We start from the raw sequence: 21,538 nt of genomic DNA, 5'->3' as shown, positions 1-21,538 counted from the left end.
TTGTAAAAATACTTATATCGAAAACGAAGAAAAACTTTTGAACTAAAAAATTGTAGCAGTTCATCTGGAACTGGATCAGTTTAAATGAGAGAGAAATTAAGGGTTGGAGTTGAACCGAAGATCAAACCAAAATAAACCAAGTTAAAATTAATATAAACTATAAAAAAAATAGTCAGTGAGGGAGGGGGGTTTCAGTCTTGACCTATGCACTCCTTTTCACAAGATAAACGATTTAAAAAAAAAAAAAAATGCATGTAACATGTATACATAATATATTAATAATCTCCCATTTGTTAAGATTATTTGTTAGTCCCTATTTCTTTTTTCAAGTTTATTATTAAATAGCCTCTGCTTTATTTTAGAAAATCACAAAGTAGACCCTTTCCTTTTGAAAAATTACTAAATTGCTCATTTTAATCAAAACTACATAATATTAATCTATTATATATAGTATTTAAACAAAACAAATCTTTCTCTTCTTTTTTTTTTTTTTTAAATTATTCTATTGTTAAAAATTAGTGCATCTTATTTTTAATTTATCATGTCAATAAATGAGTTCCTATTTTTGTTAAACATAAAACCAGATCATGGAGTCTCAGCTATTGATTTAGTTGGAAGTTTTTTTCATATAGTGATTGTAGATTATTTACTTGAAAGTTTTCTTATAGTTGTAGATTATTTATTTGAAAGTTTTCTTATAGTGGTTTCAGATTTTAGGGATTTCTTTGTCTCTATATTTAGTTTGCATTTCATGTATTTTACATTAATTTTCCAGAACAACAAGAAATTGTTATGGTGTTCTATTCTCTTATTACTGTTTTATAGATTTCATTTATTTTATTTTGTTTTATAGTGTCAGAGCCAGGTTCTGGAACTTTTACAATTCAATCTTTATTCTCGTCTATCAAGTTATTTGTCTTGTTGGAGGAGATTGAAAATTGTGAAAAGGGAAGCTCTTTTATATGTAGTATGGAGTTAAAAAATGGGGAAATAGTTTAGGTACACAATATGGTGTTGAGAAGCTTGTAGGGAAAAACTACAAGTACTAGAGAATGGGTATGGAGGCCTATCTTTAAGGCCAAGTCCTATGGGAACTTGTTGGTGCTGAAGCAACAATTCCTGATGATACTCCAAAAAATGCTGACCACGGAGGAAATGAAAGATTAAATGTGGTAAATCTCTTTCTGCTTTGTGGACTTCAATCAACAAAGAGTTTATTAACTATATTCATGATGTTGCGTCACTAAAAGAAGTTTGGAAGATACTAGAGAGGTTGTTTTTCCTAAAGAATATAGCTGGATTGTAATTGTTGGAGAATGAATTGGTAATGCTAACACAAGGAGGTATGTCTATTTATGAATACTTTTTACGAGTTAAAAGTATTTGTGCTGAGATTTCAGAATTAGACTCATAAGAAAATCAGTGAAGCAAGACTATGACATTTTCTCATTCGAAGACTGAAAAAGGAGTACACACCTTTCGTTACCTCCATCCAGGGATCAGCCAATCAACCTTCAGTAAAAGAGTTAGAAAATTTGTTTTCCAACCAAAAGGCTTTGGCAAAGCAAATGACAAAAGAGTTTTGATTTAGATGTTGTCCTCTTCTTAAAAGGAAAGCAAAATAAGAAAAATTTATCAATTGAAAATAAGAACAATAAAAGATGGTCAAGTGTTAAACAATCCACTAGTGCCAGCTCTCAAAACTGCAAATTTTTTAAGTCTTACAGATGTAGAAAAATTGGGCATATTAAGAAGAATTACAAGGTGAAGCTTTCCACAGCAAATATTGCAAATAAGGGTAATAAATCATTTAGTTGAGAGCATGCTTCACATTAAAGTAGTTGAAGGGAGAAAAAACATTGTTGCCGAACCAATTCCAGCTCAAGCTATTTTCAATTATGAAAGTTGCAAGCAAGAGTGGATTATTGATTCTGGCTGCTCTCATCATGTCACCAGAAATGATTTGCTACTTTTGGAGCTGCGTCAACATGATAGAAAGAGAGTTATAATTACATTTGACAACTTTACTTATCCAGTAGTGAATGAAAGAGTTGTGAAGATTAGTGTTCATGATGCAAATATCAAATTAAATTATGTTTATCATGCTCCAGATTTGAAGAAAAATTTAGTTTCTGTCTCTCAAATTAGAAATTTTAGAAAATATATTTTATTTGTGTCAAATAATGTAAAGCTGTTTGATAATATAAAAATATTTCTACTGATGTTGTTTTAATTGGTGAGAAGAAAGGCTCTTTGTTTATTATATCAGCGGATAAAGTTTATGTGAAGAAAACTAGCCAAATCGATAATGCTACAATTTGGAACGCTTGACTGTGTCATTTGGGCTATCAAATGTTACAGAAAATTTCTTCAAAAAGGATAATAGACGGCATGCCAACCTTGAAAATCACATCGTATTCCCTTCAAAAATTCATCTAACTGTAGATCAGTTCCATTTGAGCTGGTGCATATTGACTTGATTGGACCAACAAAAACAAGTTGCAGCAACTATTAATATGTAATGATAGTGGTAGATGACTTATCTAGATTCACTAGGGTGTATTTTTTGAGGGAAAAAAATGAAGCATTTTCTAAGTTTATTCAATTCCACAGCAATGTAGAAAGAAGAATTTGGCTAGAAAAGAAAGTGCTTAAGGAGTGAAAATAGTGGTGAATATACGTCAATAAATTTATTTCAGTTCTATGAGAAGAATGATATTCAAAGATAAATGACATGCTTCAATACCTCTCAGCAAAATGGAGTTGCATAGAGGAAGTTGATGCATATCGCTTCAACAAGTCTTGCATGGTTACATGACAAAAATCTCCCTCAAGAGCTTTGGCTTGAAGCTTTTTAGTGTGCATGTCATGTAATAAATCATTTACTTCTATAGCCAGGTAAAGAAAATTCTCCTTTTCGGGTATTTGGTTTATGTTCATATTCTAAAATCTAATCAAACTAACCTTGATCCGAAAGCAAAAAAGTGTATTTTTTCTGGCTATGATTTATATAGGAAAGGATGAAGGTGTATGAATCCAGAAACCATGGAGTTTGTTACTTCTAGAGATGTTGTGTTGGATAAAATATTCTTCCATCATTCAGCCAAAAAATCTCTAGTTCAAGAAGTCATTCTTAATGGTGATCTAGAAAGTTCACAGCTTGCTCATGACAATAATTTTAACACTAATGAGTCTCAAACTCAAAGCAATATAAATGGTAGTGAAAGATAAGCTGAAAAGAGGTCCACAAGGGAGAAAAGACAACCAAATTACCTCAAAGATTGAGGTTCAACTTAGTCAGTGTACTATTGCTTCATATTTCTTTATAGAAGCATTGGATGAAGAATCATCAAGCTATGAAGAAGCCAAATGAGAACTAAAATAGGAAGCAGCCATGCAAGAAGAAATTGAAGCTTTAAGCAAAAATTATAGATGAGACTTGGTGCCAAAATCAGAATATTGCAAGCCTATCACCTGCATGGGTTTATCGGTTGAAGAAAAATTCAGATGTACTTGTTGACAAATACAAATTTGATTTGTTGAACTTGGCTTCTCTCAAAACTATGGAGTGGATTATGAGAAGACATTCAGTTTGGTTACAAAAATGATAACAATAAGAACAATTTTTCTTTTGCAACATTCAAAAATTAGAAATTGTGACAATTTTGCGTAAAGAACACATTTCTTTATGGAGAATTAGATTGTGAAGTATTTATATAGCAACCTAAACGATATGTTTCAAAGCAGTATCTTTATCATGTTTGTCAACTTAAGAAGGCACTATATGGTCTTAAGTAAGTACCACGTGCTTGTATGATAAAGTTTCTCAATACTTTATTTTTTGTGACTTTAAAGTTTCTGCTGCAGATTCTAGTTTATTTATTAAATTAAAATCAAATATGCACTAAATGATCTTATTGTATATGGATAATATGATAATTACTGGAGATAGTGAAGTAGAATTTTCAAGTTAAAAAATGAACTTTATACTCGATTTGAGATGAAAAATTAGGGGGAGGGAAGCTGCTTTCTTGGTCTGAAAATTGAAGAATCAGATCAAGAGCATTTTATTTCTCAAAAAAGCTACGCAGGAAAGCTTTTACAATGTTTTGGCATGAGTGAGTTAAAAAAGAAAGCTACTCAAATAGAATCACATCTCAAATTGGTAAAAGATGAAGGAGAGCTATTGAAAGATGTTAGAAAATTTCAACAACTTGTTGGTAGTTTAATCTATTTAACTATCACAAGACCTAAGATTGGTTATTTTGTTGGTGTAATTTTCCAATTCATGTAGTGTCCAAGATGTCCACACTTAGTAGAAAGAAAAAGAGTTCTTCATTATATAAAGGGCACACTTGATTATAGTTTTATATGCAGAAAGCACGAAAAATTCTTGCTAAGTAGTTTTACTGATACAGATTAGGCTAGAGATGCAGATGGTAGACATTCAACTTCAGGCTATTGTTTAAAAACTGGATCAGTAATGATATTCTAGTGCAGCAAGAAGCAATCGATAGTCACTTTATCTAGCACTAAAGTTGAATATGTAGCAACAACTATGGCTACATGGAATGTATGTGGTTGAAGAGATTAATAGGAGACATAATGTCCAAACTTGATTATGTTGTCCAAATTAAATGTGATAATAAAAGTGCTATTAACCTTGCATCAAATCCAATTTTTCATGGGCTGACAAAGTATATTGAAGTACATCATCATTACATTTGAGAGAAAGTGTTGGACCAAGAAATTGTGTTAAAAAAAAATTTTATAGTTGATCAAGTTGCAGATATAGTTACAAAGACTTTGGTAAAGCCTGAGTTTGAATGCTTAAGACTTGTACTTGAAGTTACTAAAGCATGCATTAAGAGGGAGTGTTAAAAATTAGTACATCTTACTTTTTTATTTTATTTTTTAATTTACTATGTCAATAAATCAGTTCTTATTTTGTAAAATATGAAGTCAGCTCATGTAGTGTCAGTTATAGACTTAGTTAAAAGTTTTTTTTTTTTTATAGTGATTGTAGATTACTTAGTTGAAATTTTTTTTTAGTAATAATTGTATATTATTTAGTTAAAAGTTTTCTTATCGTAATTGTAGATTTTAGGGGTTTCTTTTATCTATATATTTAGTTTGCAACTGATGTATTTTATATTAATTTTTCATAACAGTAAGAAAACATTCTCTCGTGTTTTATTCTCTTACTACTACTTTATAAACTTCATCTATTTTATTTTATTTTATTTATTTAATGGTCATTTTACATAAAAATTATAATATAATTAAATAAAATAAAACTTTCTCTGGTCTCTTATTTTTATCTAATTTTTCTTACATGTTTTTTAAATAATTAGAAAATATATTAGTTACGATAATAAAAATAGCTCCATGAAATAATAAAATTGATACATAAAAATATCAACATTTTAAGGTAATTAAATTATCCTATAAACAGTTTTTCTCATAAATTTAGCTTGAGACTAGGACCAATCATCCTAAAGTTGAATCATTCTTGCCCACTCTAAATGGATTGACTTGACTTGGACATGCATGAAGGGATATATTTGCTCCTGCCACGAGTTGTTTGTAAAATCATGCTTGTAGGACATGTGTTAGACAAATAGTAAATATGAGAAAGAAGAGTCTGTGTCCGTACGTTGTTGAATTTTTATTATTATATATATGTATAAGATATGGGAAGTACGATTTATTCATATTTACGTGCAAATTGCATGTTGGTGATCGTGAGTCTCTTGACCTATTAAATTTGCGAAGCAGAGAAAATGCAGGCCGTGAAAGATAAGTTGCATGATATGAGTGTCATGCGCAAGGCTAAGGCTGATGCCAAGGCCGAGGAGAAGGTATATATCTAGGATCTTCTGTATGGATTCTATATCGATTCTATATGTGTATATATATATATATATAATATCATGATAATTATCAACATATCATTTGATAAGTCTGATTTCACCTTACATTCTTTTTGAATTTAAGTCAAATTTTTATTTTACGGAAATTTGGATAAGATACCTTATTAACTTTCTAGTTTTTGCATTTGCTTATAAGATACTTTTATCAAAACATACAATGTCTTAGGCTACGAAGGACTTGGCGAAAGCTGAAATGGAGATAGCTCATGAAATTAGGATGGCGAGAGAGGCAGAAGCCTCGATGGATCTGCATGTTGCGAAAGCCGGGGAAGTGGCACAAAGGGAAATGGCAAAACATAAACCTTATCATCAAGATCATATTAAGCCTAATGCTACTGGAACTAATTATATCAATGATCCAACATCAACAACTATGACAAGAGGAAACCTCGAGTGACATCAATGTCCCGGTCCCTGCTTGTTGGTTTTGGAAGGTGCTCTACCCTCTCATGATCTAGCAAATATGGTGGTGCCTTAATTTGATTTTCTTATGTTTATATATCTCATGGCTTTTGATAGAATTTTGTAAATTTCAATCATTTCCCTTTCCTGCATTCTGTTTAACCCAATAAACTTAAAGCTAGTGCCATTGATGTACTTAATAATTCTTGGAGTTAGAAATGTAATTCCAATCTAGAGTGTATATGTTTTGGCTTTTGCTTATTTTTTTCTTTTTCTTCTCCCATTTAATGTTATGATGATAATAAGACACACTGCACAAAAAAGAGAAAGGAAATGTGATTATTAGCAGAAAGAATTGTCTTCCTAGCTGTGCCAAAATGAGTAGTTTGTGAATGAAACCGCTGTATAAAGGAGTTATTCATAAAAAAAAAAAAAAAAAAAAAAGGAAAAAAACAGATGGTGAGAAAAAATCACATACACAATCAAAAAATATAATAGAGAAAAAAAGATTTCACAGTTGAACTAGCAAAACAAAATAAGTTAAAAATATGAAACTTAAATGTTTTATTTTATTTTTTTATCGAAAAATTTAAGATTATATGATTTTTGTGAGTCAAAATTCATTAAAACTCAATTAAATAAAACAGAAAAATTATAAATCTTCTAAATAATAGATAGAAATACTGCAAATAGAATCATTGCAACATCCATCAAAGAAGTTGTTCTCAATCCAAGGGTTAGTTGACCATATTCTGAATTCATTAGTTTCAATAAATCTCCTACAACAGTTCGTTTCGAATTTGATTTAGAATTGTCCTCAATAATTTCTGTAACCATAAATCCTATTTTGTACTCGTTGAGATTTGTTGACTTTACGATATAATATGAATAAATAATTTTATCATAAATATATTGTGATCTTGAAATTATACAATAATAGAAATAACAATCTCAGTTGTCGTTTCTATATCTGAATTACTTGTAAGTTTTTACCTTGTGGTATTAGGTATTAAAAAGTTGATACTAATCTCAATGTTTGAATCAAAACAGTACAAAGTAACATCAAATCTATTTTGTGGTGTATACTAATTACTTAGAGCCTACTTTGCATACTTTGTTTGTGTTCTATACAGATGCAACCATGAGGCCATATTTGATTGCAGCTTTGAGTTATCAAAACTTTTTGTAGTTGAGTTAAACAAATAAAAATATTTTTAATCAAAAGAAATTTGATAAGTTTAAACACAAAATTTAAATATATATATATATATTATACTTTTTTAAAAAAATGAATTATTCTCTCAATATTTCTTTCCAATAGCACCCTTAATTAAATAAAAAAATTTATTTTTTGTCCCTTGAAAATAAAACTATAAGATCAGCCTCCTCTCCCAATTCTTACCATCACTTTACTCTGTAGCAGTCGGCCTCCCACTTCCCCTGCCAGGAGATCAGAATGTTGTCTGGTTCTCTTCTTCTTTCTTCATTTATTTGCTCGTCTCACACACGATCTTGTCATTTCTATTCATTCGACTATTGTCTCGTCTTTGCTTGTCCGGCCACCATCTTGCCTTCGCTCATCTTGCATTCGTCTCGCCATTGTCCTTCTCCTTGCCCATGCTATGTCTTCTTCTCTTGTATCTATATGTTATATATGTATTACATATAGTAAATAATATCTACATATATATGTATAATGCATATAACGTATAAATCATAATATCTTATATACATAGTACCTATATATAATATTTGTTATATATAATAATTTAAGTTTAATCACTTTTATCTTATTTTTGTATTTACAACTATTTTGACAAAAAACAACAATTTTTTGCTTTCACTTCTTTTTTTATATTATTTTTAATAATTTCAATATCATCAACTATTTTTACCAAAATATAACAGTTTTACTTTTTAAACTGACACTACTTTTTATAGTATGTCTACGAAAATATAACATTTTCGTTAAAAATAGTTTTACAAAAAAATATATATATTCAACGACATCTTTACAATTCGCAGCCGCTAAATGCATCCTAACAAACAAACAACTGTTATTGGGTTATTTTTTCTGCATTCTTGTCATGCGGATATAATTTAAAGAGCTAGAAAGATCATCCAACCCCTAAAAGACTCTTTCTCTCTATACATACATATTACATATATATCTATCCATCTATCTCTATATACATATATAATATCTACATATCTATAATTATCCAAGTGAAAACTAGGCTCTTCATCATCATTACTTTTACTACGTCCTATGTAGATTCAATTTCCCTTTTTATTAGATTTGCTTAATATTAATATATTACATTCTTCAGTAATCTAGCCAGTTGTGTTAGTAGATTTCATAAAATTACAGCATAAATTTTCCCTCCCATCTCTTGAACGATATACAAGAAGAATCAGGCCAACAGTTTGTTAATTGCCTACATCTTATTTTTTTCTATCAGACATCTTTATTCTCTGCCATATTGTAGTTCTTTAGATATTGCAGTTCGGGGACCACCATAGATGCATGAGATCCATAGTGCAGAGAAAATATCACACCTAAACGATTTATACTGTCAACAACATCGGAGTCACCCATGGCAAGCTGAATTGATAAAAGCTTCACCAGTTCGTATCCAATGACAATGTGAATGGGGCCGTATAGCTTCTCAAGTATCTACCAACAGACCATTTCAAGATTAGATCTCGGAAGAAGAAAAAGCCCACAAGTTTCTTTACACCAAGATAACTTTTAAACCAGAAAAAAGAAAAAAATAAATCTTCACTTCTTAATCCAAGCAAAACTTTTTATCACGCCAAATATAAGATTAGCAATTGATCACCTTTATGGACTTCTTAATACCAAGCTTTATCATACTAAATGTAAATAATGGCAATTGGCACATTTTGTTTTGATTTCCATTATATGTCAAGTTGACTTTTCCTCTAAAGTTTGATATTAACTTCACTGTATATTTTCTTTCTTTTTATCAACTTTACTCTCACCTTAAATTTTTTGGCTAACATTTCAGTTCTTACTTCTCAAGGTAGGAATTGATAATTCCTGGTTCAGAAAACTCCAAATGAAGTGAAAGTCATAGATATATAAAAAGTAAATCTAAAATTAAATAGGAATGCAGTACTAATTTAAGTAAACAGAAGCTAAATTTAGTGGACATTAGTAACACTCAGTATTGAAAAAATTCAAATCAGTACCTCAAACTTTAAAAGTTAACCTTGACCATGTACTTGCATTCTACCAGGTATACTTCTAAAGAAACAATGTGTTCTTGCATTTGACAATATAAAAATAAAAGTTGGTTCTAGACCGTGCAGTAGGTGATTTAAAAGAGGGTTTTTTAAATAAAAATGGCTAATAAGAAATTCTTTCCACAGTTGAACAAGTTATGAGATTTCTTTGGATGCCAAAGTATAAGTAAATTTTCTTTTCAAAATCTGTAATGAATCATATGGTGAAAAATTCGGTTAGTCCATTTAGGAAGTGGTTAAATGACTTTTCCCTGCGTCCAAGTTTGAAGAAAGAAGATAAAGAAAAGATTGGATGGAAAATGTCGGAGTTCCTTTAGGTGCTTAGTGTGATTGACTCAAGTGATTCGGAAATTTTTGGGTAACTTGGTCAAAGTCCATAGCAAATATCTTTCAAGACAAATTTTAATCAAAATACTTATGCTGACTGTTCTTCCTTTATGAAAGGAGGCTCCTAATTTGACTTGTGTTAAAATTGATGGTGCAGAGACTTGGCTTCAAATAACTCCCGCGGGTTCTCCTTAAATTAATGATCCAAAATCTTGTGAACATTGTTTAGATAACTCTACTTTTTCTATGAGAAAAATAAAGATGGATAATGGTGATGGAATTCCAATCAGTGAAGTAATCCAAAAAACATGGTGGAGAATGAGCCATAAGTCAATTTCCAGTGCAACAGTTTTTACATAGAACAGGAAGATTCTAAGGCGAACATATTTTGATAACAAGTTATATTGATGTAATTGTAATGTTTACATACTATTAAGATATTTAGCTTACTTAGGAACTAATACACAGGCTTCTTAAATGGTATAAGTTTATTATTTCTTATTTGGTTAGGATCTTACTAGTTATTTATTTCAATTAAGTTGCTTATTTCCATATTTAGTAAAATTTCTAAATAGACTAAAGTGTTTCTATTTTAGTTATGTTTTGGTGCCCATAAAAAGGTACTCTAGCTTTAATTATTTATTCTACTATTCATATGATTATTATATAAATAATGAGTTATTAATTTCTTAATTAAGATCCGAGATCTCCAATTTCAGTTCTTAATAAATTTTCTATAGATATTGTCTCCAAACTTTTTTTTTTTCCCTAAATCAATTGGTATCAGAGTTTAAAATCAATTCATCAAATTTTCTAAATTTCCACTATATTAGCTTGCTGCCAAAATAAAATCCTAAACCTCTAAATAAATGGCCAGCAACAACAGGAGAGAAATATAAGGTGGTTGACACCTCCCTTTCTGTTGACTTTAGATGCCGTTGCTCGGTTTACCCTCTAAATCTTAACATTTACCATTCCCGAATCCTCCTCACTCACCAGAAACTGCCAGGTCACTATTGCAAACACTAGATGTCCTCCTTCCCAGTTATAACGCTGACCAGAAAATCAAAGCTGACATATAACTGGAACTTGGCGTGTGACTTTCGTGCCGGACAAGGCAGGTGGGTTTCTAAATTTTAAAGCCAGTATTGACCAGCTCAAACCGATTTGAGAGAATCTAGTCCTATTTATCTAGTTTAGCCACCTGTAGATTGATTCACAACTCTTCAAACAAGATCTTAAGGTTCTTGGGCTTGCTCTCTTATTTTTTGAGGTTTAGTTTGGTCCAATTCACGTTTTATACTATCCATTCCAAGGTTGAGTGATTTGGGCAAATGATTAACATCTATCTATGCGTTCCATCAAAGTCATTTGATTTAAGATATACGATAAGTCTTCCAGTCGAATTAATGGAAGAGAAAATGAAAAAAATGCTGTTAAACAAAAAAGAAAAACTAGATTAAATGGTATAAAGGTAAATTACACCTTTCGTAATAATTATAATTAATTATCTATTTCCTTTTTTGTTCAAAGAAACCTATATATAAAAAGTTATAATATTTAATAAAATATATATTAATCATGTTTAAGATAGTAACCGAGTTTTATGGTAAGAAATTCTAAACTCTTTTACTAACCCAATTCAACCTTCATTTCGAAACAAGAAAACCCTAAAGAGATCAGCCTTCACTGCCAGCCACCACAACCCTAAACATTGGGCATCACAAACTGGCAACCACAGACCGACCACCTCCACCACAAGCCGATGTCGTAGCTGGCCATCTCCACCAAGAGCAGTCTTCATTGCTGAATCTAGTCCGCCCTGATGCGCAACCCCAGCCGCCATAAGCATCCCTTAGCTGTGGTCACCTTCAGTCCTGCCATATGCGAACTACTTCCTCTGTCATCACCAGATGAGCTGCACCTTCAGACACGACCACCAGATGTAACATTGCTCTATATTGCGACTAGACGTGACCATCAGACACATTTCTGTGTCCTCTTTTGGTTGCCTAAAAATGAAATCCTAATTGTGCATTTAGAAGCAGCTGCACCCGTTTGGTTACAAACCTAGCCGCCACCTCAGTGTCTTCCGATGTCCCATATGTAGTGTCGTGCAACTTTGTTAACTGCGAATTTTCATTCGTGTCAAAGATGACAGCTGTTTGCGGGGTCTCTAGTTGCATGGTCTCTGTCGACCAGCAGTGCCCTAATCTCCATTTGGGCACAATCCTAGCCGCCACCTACATGTGCGAGGAACAGCAGAAGCAGACGAACGACCCACTGCTCCTGCCACACTTCGATTTTACTCAGTGATTTCCTTTTCCTGGTCTGAGTTGACTCATTGAGTTACTTTAACTCGGCGAGCTGACTCCGTGAGTCAATGTGAAGCCAGATTAGTTGCAAGTTGTGGATTCCCTCCTCATGGAGCCACATATTTCGAGTAAAATTATTTCGACAATTTTTCCTCTTTTACATTAATTACTATACAATTCCCAAGTTACTGGAGCAAATTTTGACAAGGCAATTTCAAATATTAGTGAATTCAAAGTGGAGATTGAAAAACTAATGATGTGAGTACGGACAGCTTAGACCTTATACTCTTAATAGGTCACGACATGGGTTGTTCCATAGGTAATCAGTGTCTTTTGGACCATAAACAACACCATCATGGAGGGAAGCAAAGCTTGAAAGTCTTATATGATGGACTTGGAACGAATGAGAAAAGCATCCTAAAGATAAGTGGATCAAACACAAGAACATGGACCAAGAGACTTGAGGAAGACTTCTTTAATTATATTAAGGGATAGATTAGTAAGAAAGAAGGGATTGGACCACACATGGAAGCTCAGAAGGGAAGAACAATAAGCCCATTCAGCCATGGGCAAATTAGATCATCCATCCTCATCCAATTAAGGGAAGAAGCTGAGATAAGCTTATGGAAAATTCTCTTAAACCATGAGGAATCCTTTTCAAAACAAGATAATATTCTTTCCTTAAATTTTTCATCCCAAACAGTAACCAAATTCAAGAAGTGGCCAATCTTAATTTTTCAAATAGAAAGAAACCAAATCTCAAGCATTTAAAGGCATGGACTTCACAAGTTTAGGAAGATTATGGACAGATTTGGTGCGCACTTTAAAGCTGACACTAATTTTTCTTTTCTTGACTCAAGAATCTCATCAATTAAAGAGCGATCTTCACCAATTAAGAGGTTTCCTAAAGGGGGACGGCATATCTACACTATTTTGATTACATCTTTCGTAATTATAATTTTCTTATTATTTTTTATTTGATTTCCAAGACAAGTTTGTACAACTAATTAGGAGATTTTATTTTTTTGTATTTCACTTAGTCTTCAATTATAAATAGGACTCAACAATTTAGTTGTAAGAGTTCAAGATTCAAATATTTAAGTAATAAAATACAAAGCTTTATAACTTATCAATTTATGAAGTTTCTTCAATTTTTTTATTGAGTGGGGAATTGGTGTCTACTTATCAAGATAATTTGTGGCGTTTTCATCAATCTTTTTCTTGAATTGATTTTAATTTATCAAAATTTTTCTTGTGGTGTTCTAATCAATTCATTTATTCTTATTGCATTATTTCTAATAACAGATTGATTGTAAGTTAAATAAGGAAAGTTTATTTAGTAATTAAGTTTTTGGTACTAATTGTGTATGTGTGAGTTTTTGATCACATTGTTGATCCTAAATTCTGCATCATTTAATATCAAAACTTAAGCACTACATAGATATTACTATGTTGCATAATCTATCATTGCATAGTTTTATATTCTTGTTCCATTTAATTATTAATATACACATATCCTTTGCATCCTTTCATCCTTGCATCCAAATCGTAAAGAAAAAAAAAAACAACAAAAATATCATATCCATATTGTCTTTCTTGCACTCTATGTTTCTTTCTTTCATTGTGTTTTTATTCCATTACATCACTAAGTAGCTAATTGATCCTACCTATTTAGCATTATACATAAACACCCATTATCTTAAGCTGTATGTTTAAATTCTATTTCATTTAGATTTGTTTACCACTTTCATTAATGAGGATTCCTTGAAGTGTTTTAAACAACATTTGATTATTTTGATTTAAAGGATTTCAATTTTGACATTCAACTTGAAGGAAGGAAGTTGAGAGGTAAAAGATTTTGAGTGAAATAAAAAGGGTGAACGTAAGGGAATGTTATTTTCTTTAATAACCTTTCTTGCAGATTTCACACGATGTTTTTGCCTAGTGAACAAACCAATATGAAGCTCTTTATGGAAGAGTTCCAACAAAAGTTTACAAAGACTCCTAATTCATTAAGGGTCAAAAACCAAATCCAAGAAGAGGAGGCCCACTCATGTAACGACTTGGAGGAAAGATGATCTAGTCAAAATAAGAATATATTCCATACGATGTTTCGTAAATGGAAAAGTATGTAGCCTACAGATGATAAAGATAGTTGCATCAACATCGTTAGTCCTATACTGATCGATAAGTTGGGTTAACATGCACAACACATTCTCATCCCTACAACTACAATTGCTGCATTAACATGGGGAGGTGGAGGTAACTAAGCAAGTATTGATTTCTTTTTCTTTTAGGCAATATATTGATGAAGTCCTTTGTGATGTTGTGTCATTCATTCTAGTCATATATTAATAGAATGTGATAGATAAACAATCCATGATGCCTTTAGCAACTGCTATTCTTTTAGCTTGAATGGTTGAAAGCATACACTTGTCTCATTATCACTTGAGGAAGCACTTGAAGATCAACTAAGAATCAAGAAAACACTTGCAAAGACTATGAGACATGAAGATAAAAGAGAAGAGAATAATGAATCCACGGGAGAAGAGAAAAGTGATGCGAGGAAGAGAAAATAAAACCGCAGAAGAGAAGCATGATGCTGCAAAAGAAAATAAGAACGCTACCAAGAAAAAAAGACCAATGATGAATCCTTGGTGGGAAAAATAAAATAAAGGAGACTGTATCTAACCTTTCTTGGCTAGTGTTATTATTTTGCAGGATATCGTCCCGAAGGGAGGAGACTTAGTAGAACCCCTAGATAAGAATTTTCCAATTCGATGACGAATCGTTCTCAAGAAAGGAGGAGATGATGTGAGCACGGACGACTTGGACCTTATAATCTTAATAGGTCATTGAATGGGTTGTTCCATAGGTAATCAAAGTGTTTTGCACAATAAACAACGCCTATAAAGAGGAAAGCTAAGCTTGAAAGTCTTATATGATGTACTTGGAACACATGACAAAAGCATCCTAAAGATAAGTGGGTTAAGCACAAGAACATGGACCAAGATACTTGAGGAAGACTTCTTTAATTATTTAAGGGATGGATTAGAAAGAAAGAAGGGCTTGGACCAAGCATGGAAACTCATAACAGAAGAAGAACAAGTCCATTTGACCCTGGGCAAATTCGGTCATTCATCCTCACCCAATTAAGGGAAGAAGTTGCGACAAGCCTTTGGAAAATTCCTTTAAACTGTGAAGGATCTTTTCCCAAGCAAGAAAATATTATTGTCTTAAATTTCTCATCCCAAAACAGCAACCAAATTCAAGGAGAATCATCATTGAATCCAAAAGATCCTTGGCCAATCTCAATTTTTCAAAAAGGGAAAACCAAATCTCAAACATTTAAAGGCATGGACTTCACGGATTTAGGAAGATTATGGACAGATTTGGTGCCCACTTTAAAGCTGGCCCTAGTTTTCCTTTTCTTCATTCAAGAATCTCATCAATTAAAGAAGGATGTTCACCAATTAAGATGTTTCCTAAAACAAGCGGCACATCTACATTATTTTGATTAAATTTTTCCTAATTATAATTTTCTTGTTATTTTTTATTTGGTTTCCTAATCAAGTTTGTACAATTAATTATGAGATTTTATTTTCTTTTATTTCACTTGTCCTTCATTTATAAATAAGTCTCAAGAATTTGGTTGTGAGCATTCAATATTCAAATATTCAAGTAATAAAATACAAAACTTTCTAACTTGTTAACTTGTGAGGTTTCTTGAGTGAGAAATTACTTTCTACTTATTAAAGTAACTTGTGGTGTTTTCATCAATCTCTTTCTTAAATTGATTTTAACTTATCAAGGTTTTCTTTATAGCGTTCTAATCAATTCATTTCTCTCTATTATTTTAGAATCACAAATTGATTGTAGGTTAAATAGAAAGGATTTATCCAAGGATTAAGTTTTTTGTGCTAATTGTGTATGTGGGAGTTTTATCACATAGTTGATCTTCGGTTCCGCATCAATTAAGGACACGATTGGAATTCTTAAAGAAACAAACAGGTACCAATTTATTAGCTTGTCCAATGGGACATTTAGGCACGTCTTCTAACTCACATAGACTAAATATCTCATATAAACATTTTGAAAATTCTTGAATTGTAGACTTCGGAGGCATAAGTATTTCATCTATATACACCGGACCAAATAATAAAAAAATTATCATTGCAGATGACCACCCCAATATTATTATAGACACCAACAACATTAAGTTTAGTATTACCATTATCCTAAAAAAATATATTATATATCCCTAAATTGTGTACTAATTTTGTGGGAGTCAATAAGTTACCACAAAACTTGAATTTACAAAGTAACATTTGACTTTTCTCACTGTGACTTTTAGAACTACAATTTGGAGAAAATAATTGGACGTACTGAAGTTAGAAACGAACTTCACTATTTGGATGAACTTGGGGGATCCTTATCTGCTATTACTACCGACCTACAAACAAGATTTGGCTTCACTATAAAAGATTTGAGCATTCATCTTTTTCCATCTTAAAGGTAATATTTTCCTTATTATTTAAGAATTTAGAATATAGAAATTTATACAAGAATATCTGTGAGTTTGCAAAATATAAACCGTGTGACATTTTCCATTAGTAACAAACGAAAATTAGTTCCGTTTTCACTAATTCATAGTGATATTTGAGGATCAACTCATATACTTAATATTTTTGGGGCTCAATGGATTTGCCATTTATTTATGATTATACTAGAGTCATCTGATTATTTTTACTCAAAACATATTTGATGTCAGCCATATCACACTAGAGTTTTGAAACATGATAAAAACCCAATTCGAAATTGGCATAAAACATTATGCACCAACAACACTAAAATTGTTTTTAACTACGCACTTCATCTCTTCCATCAGGAAAGAATTCTCCATTAATCATCCTACGGCCACACTCCACAACAAAATAGAGTAGCGAAATGAAAGAATAATCACTTTTTAGCCATCACTAGAACTTTCCTTTAACAAAACAACATTCGCGAACAATATTGGGCCAAAGCGATCTCCTCACTGCCACCTACATTGTTAACTATCTAACCACTAACGTTCTTGATTTCAAAAGTCCTCTAGAAACATTTCAAACCATCTGATCTCTCTGATATTTGGGTGTATTACCTTCGTTCATATTCATTCCTTGGATCTTTGGGTGTATTACCTTCGTTCATATTCAAAGAGAAAAACTTGATCCTTGGATCTTGAAACGTATATTTATGGATTACTCCATGTCAAAAAGAGTACAAATATTATCAACTGCACCAAAAAATTCTGTGTCTGCAGGTGTTTTATTTGTTGAATGAGAATTCTACTTCACCCAACTTTATCTTTAGGAGAACCTTATATTGGAAGATAAAGATATATAATTTTTAACAAACTTTAACTTACTGACTTTACCACAACATTTGGTCACAAACCTCAATCCCATCACCACAAGAGAGCCGCAAAACGCCATAAAATTCATCTGCTCAGGAGATCATACCAGACCCTAGATTTTCTAAGGTGTATACAAGGAGGAAGATGTCAAGTACTAAGTCTAAGCCAATCCAAGAATCCGAACTTTATAGTAGAACTGAGGTAAGTCTAAAAAAACTTATATAGTCTCATAATGATATAGTTATTGTACTTCGTAAAGGTACAAGATAATATATTAAGCATTCTCTTTATCCTATTTCATAGTTTGTCATTTAATAAGTATTTATTGTCCCATAAAACTTAAATGCTGAGTTTATTCCTAATATAATATCTAAAATAAAACATTATCTTGTGAAAAACAGAAAAATACTATGAATATAAAAATGCAGACACTTGAAAAAAATCAAACATGAGAAATAATAAATCTACCCAACAGCAATAAACCGGTGGGATGCAAACGGATCTTTACCATCAAATATCAGGCAGATGGACAGTCAATGAGTATAAAACAAGGTTGGTAGAAAATGACTATACACATACATATAGGATAAATTACTAGGAGACATTTGCACCAATAGACAAGATGAATAATGTGACGAATCTTATTGTTATTAACTACTCATTTTGTCTTCTTGTATGGAGGTTTATAAGAATAAATCTACATGCATATTCCACTAGACTTTGACTGAGAAGCATGACAAAATAAGGTATCTAAACTAAAAAAGACTATATAAACTCAAACATTGTCAAGAGCATGGTTTGGCAAGTTTGCAATAGTGGTACTTGATATGGGATTTAAACAAACTTAAGGAAACAATACCATGTTCATCAAACACTCAGAGACAGGGGAAGTTGCAGCTCACCTAATATACATTGATGACATTATCGTAACAAGAGATGATGAGAAAGAAAAATTGAATTGAAACAGTTGAAAAAAATTGATATTGAAATAGTGCCTAGCAAAAGAATTTGAAATCAAAGAACTTGATAAATTGAAATATTTTCTAAAAATTGAAGTCATTCATTCAAAATTCGGAATTTTTATTTCTCACCATAAATACATTCATGACCTATTAAGGAACATCAGGAAGTTAGTTAGTAAACCAACTAGCACTCCTGTTAATCCTAATCACAAATTAAGAAAACTAGAAGAAAATACACCAACGAACAAGAAAATTTAGAGATTGGTTTGGAGATTGATAAACCTATCCTATGAGAATAGACATTGTCTATGCAGTGAGTGTCACAAGTTAATTAATGTAAAGTCCAAAAGAAATACACCTACAAGTAACCTAAAAAATACTACATTACCTTAAAGGGCTATTTAAAAAAGAAATTATGTTCAGGAAAAGTGATAAACTACGTCTAAAAGCCTATACTTATGCAAATTATATAGAATTAGTTGTAAACAAAATGTCTACCAAAGGATACTGTATCGTCCTTTGAGACAATCTAGTCATTTGATAGTAAAAAACAAAATATAGTTGTGAAATTAAGTGCAGAATCATAATTTCAGGCGATGACACATAAGTATGTGAACTATTATAGATAAAAAGAATTTTGGAAGATCTTAAAATAAAGTGGAAAAACCTTATGTACCTATACTATGATAATAAATAAACCATAAGTATCACTGATAATTCGGTGCGACATGATTAGACCAAATACATTAAGATCAATAAACATTTATACAAAAAGAAAACTTGATAACGATTTGATATGTACCCTATATATGCTTACCAATTCTCAACTAATGGATTTATTAACTAAGGGTTTTAAATCATTCAGCATTCCAAACTCCTATTGGCAAACTGGGGATGGACAACATTTATTCCTCAGCATCTGTCAATATTTCAAAAAAATTCTCTTCCTCCTCCTTTCATCCTCCCTTCTCATCCTCAACATTGTCAAAACCCTAATGCAAGCAAACGTGTAAAACTAAAAAATAACAGTCATCAAGAAGATGCTTATTGCCTTATTTTTTCAAACCCGGAAAATAGCAAAGTTGCAAATAACAGTCATGCCCTTGTAGGAGTTGTGCTCCCCCAATTGCAGCCTCTGCTTCACCATATCCTGATCAGAGTTAAAGTAGTGTCAATTGCGACAGTGGGGAAGACCTCTCTAATTTGCTGTGAGCAGCAGGATTGTTGGAGTTCCTGGCAGAGGACTTCTTGCAGATCTCATAAACGGAGAAGAAAATGCATGTGCTGGCCTAGCGCCTAGACCTATGGTTGTGTCTTGAAGAGTCAAATTTCAAAAACTGCAAATTCTCTTCTTCTTTCTATATCTCTAAGCTTCTCTCTCTCTCTAGCGAAGAAGATGATAAGTGTTAGCTTTTTTAAGCTAAAACTGATTTAATTATTATTTTTAACTGAGAAAGAAGTCTTTTGTCCAAACAACTTCCACTTTTTCCATTTAAATTTTTTAGTGTTGTTTAACTTTCTTTAAAGTGTCTTTTGAAACAAATTTAAAAGTTTGGGACTGAATTGTAACGAAAAAGTAAATTTTATCATAGGCCAAAGTTTGGGGCCCAAATTGGTAATTTACCTAATGAATTCATAGTTTGGGACTATATAGAGTTATTAGTATGAGTTTATTGTTTCTTATTTTGTTAGAATGCTATTTGGTTATTATCTATTATAGGTTATTTAATTAATTAGTTATCTTCTATTTAATAGAATTCTTAAATAGAAAATTTTATAATTTTGATTGTATATTGGTGCCTATAAATACAATACAATACTTAGTTATTAGGTAAATTGTTCATATAACTATTATTCAAACTTTGACTTATTAATTTGATTATTAAGATCTTATATTCTAGTCTCGGTTCCTAATAAATTTTCCTGCAGTCTTGTACTCAAGTTCTCTTCTTCCAACATTAATTAGCAATAGATTTGATAACTATTTGTGTTTAAAGTATGCTAATTATTTAAAAAAAGGTAATGTCTGTCATCTAAGAAATACTAAACACTACTGCTTGTGATCTAAATGATGAACCTAATTAGTGATTCCATTGAACTTTAACCAAAAGCAAAAAATAATTTACCAATTATTAAGGCTACCCTCTTGTAACCTAAACCTAGCATCTATTATATCTTGTATCAAATACACATAACCTGGAAGGTGATTAGACAAATCAAACATGCCTCTAGAGTACTAGTTATTGCTGTGTCATGTTTTCTTAACTTTTCTGCATCTTCTGATATCAAATTGTTATTGCATCTAGCTTTATTTTTGATTGGTCTGTCAGATAACTGGGTGACCACCCCAGTCAAGATCAAATCCAATTTAGAACGATCATTTACAGCATCAACGGTTCAAAACCACCTCTGCCATTAATCACACTCTGATTACACGATTACGATTCATCCCTCAGACTTGAGATTTTGTCTCCTTAGAACTCTAGGAAACAGAGGTATGAACTTATAGAATAAATCCTATTCAAGTTATTGCATCTAGCTTTAAATTATATAACTTGGATGGAATTGATGTAGAGTAAGCACAAAGATAATTAATAAGCATGAGTAACTAATTTCAGAGCTACACTAACTATTAGATTATTTTGATGCGACTTCATGCTTGATGTTAGATCTACTAATGTGAACATTAAAAAAAAAAAGTTAAACCGGTGAAGGTTTACCTCAATCGATGCTTTACAATGCTTCCGTGCAGCTTGTAGATCACCAAGTAAACAAGATGCCTGCGCAATGTTGTCCTCCACCTGAAAGTGCACCATCTATTTAAGGTTCTTTTCACTATGGAACAACTAAACTGCTCTGCTCGAAAAGACAAATACAATTCCAATATTCATTCATGCTCACAACTATTAATTACTTGTAACAACTTCTCCC

The 21,538-nt window shown here is 31.6% G+C and overlaps 2 protein-coding genes and 1 non-coding gene across 8 annotated transcripts in view; 1 reads left to right on the top strand and 2 right to left on the bottom strand.

Annotated features, from left to right (window-relative positions):
* Window positions 1–5,686: 5,686 nt before the first annotated feature.
* LOC148253778 (uncharacterized) lies at window positions 5,687–6,672 on the top strand. The gene is made up of 2 exons (XM_088219857.1): window positions 5,687–5,861; window positions 6,100–6,672. Exons 1-2 carry the CDS (start codon window positions 5,784–5,786, stop codon window positions 6,328–6,330), a joined length of 309 nt encoding a protein of 102 aa, XP_088075983.1. The 5' UTR covers window positions 5,687–5,783; the 3' UTR covers window positions 6,331–6,672.
* A 900-nt stretch (window positions 6,673–7,572) lies between these two features.
* The window catches only part of TPR9 (Tetratricopeptide repeat (TPR)-like superfamily protein), a 47,220-nt gene continuing 33,254 nt past the window's right edge, over window positions 7,573–21,538 (bottom strand). For 5 of the 6 annotated variants that reach the window (XM_088219686.1, XM_088219685.1, XM_088219684.1 and 2 more), the window contains 2 exons: window positions 21,328–21,408; window positions 8,608–9,012 (listed from right to left, as the gene is read on the bottom strand). In XM_088219686.1, coding sequence (XP_088075812.1) covers window positions 8,794–9,012; window positions 21,328–21,408 — 300 coding nt within the window. In that variant the 3' untranslated portion in view covers window positions 8,608–8,793. Of the gene's footprint in view, window positions 7,977–8,607; window positions 9,013–21,327; window positions 21,409–21,538 lie in introns of those variants that run through there. The other variant, XM_088219687.1, reaches the window with a different exon arrangement.
* On the bottom strand, window positions 20,928–21,137 carry LOC148253777 (small nucleolar RNA U3). The gene has a single exon (XR_015820837.1). It is a non-coding gene; the product is annotated as a small nucleolar RNA U3 (small nucleolar RNA).

Source organism: Carica papaya, chromosome 5 (assembly GCF_054855325.1).
Source record: "Carica papaya isolate Zhongbai chromosome 5, ASM5485532v1, whole genome shotgun sequence".
Taxonomy (NCBI): Eukaryota; Viridiplantae; Streptophyta; class Magnoliopsida; order Brassicales; family Caricaceae; genus Carica; species Carica papaya.
This window is presented reverse-complemented; position numbering and strand designations above follow the sequence as displayed.

Excerpts from the sequence above, each read along its gene's own strand:
- LOC148253778 (XM_088219857.1), top strand. The coding sequence starts at position 5,784 with ATGCAGGCCGTGAAAGATAAGTTGCATGATATGAGTGTCATGCGCAAG. Across the intron at positions 5,862-6,099 it reads ATGCCAAGGCCGAGGAGAAG|GCTACGAAGGACTTGGCGAA; the intron begins GTATATATCTAG and ends ACAATGTCTTAG.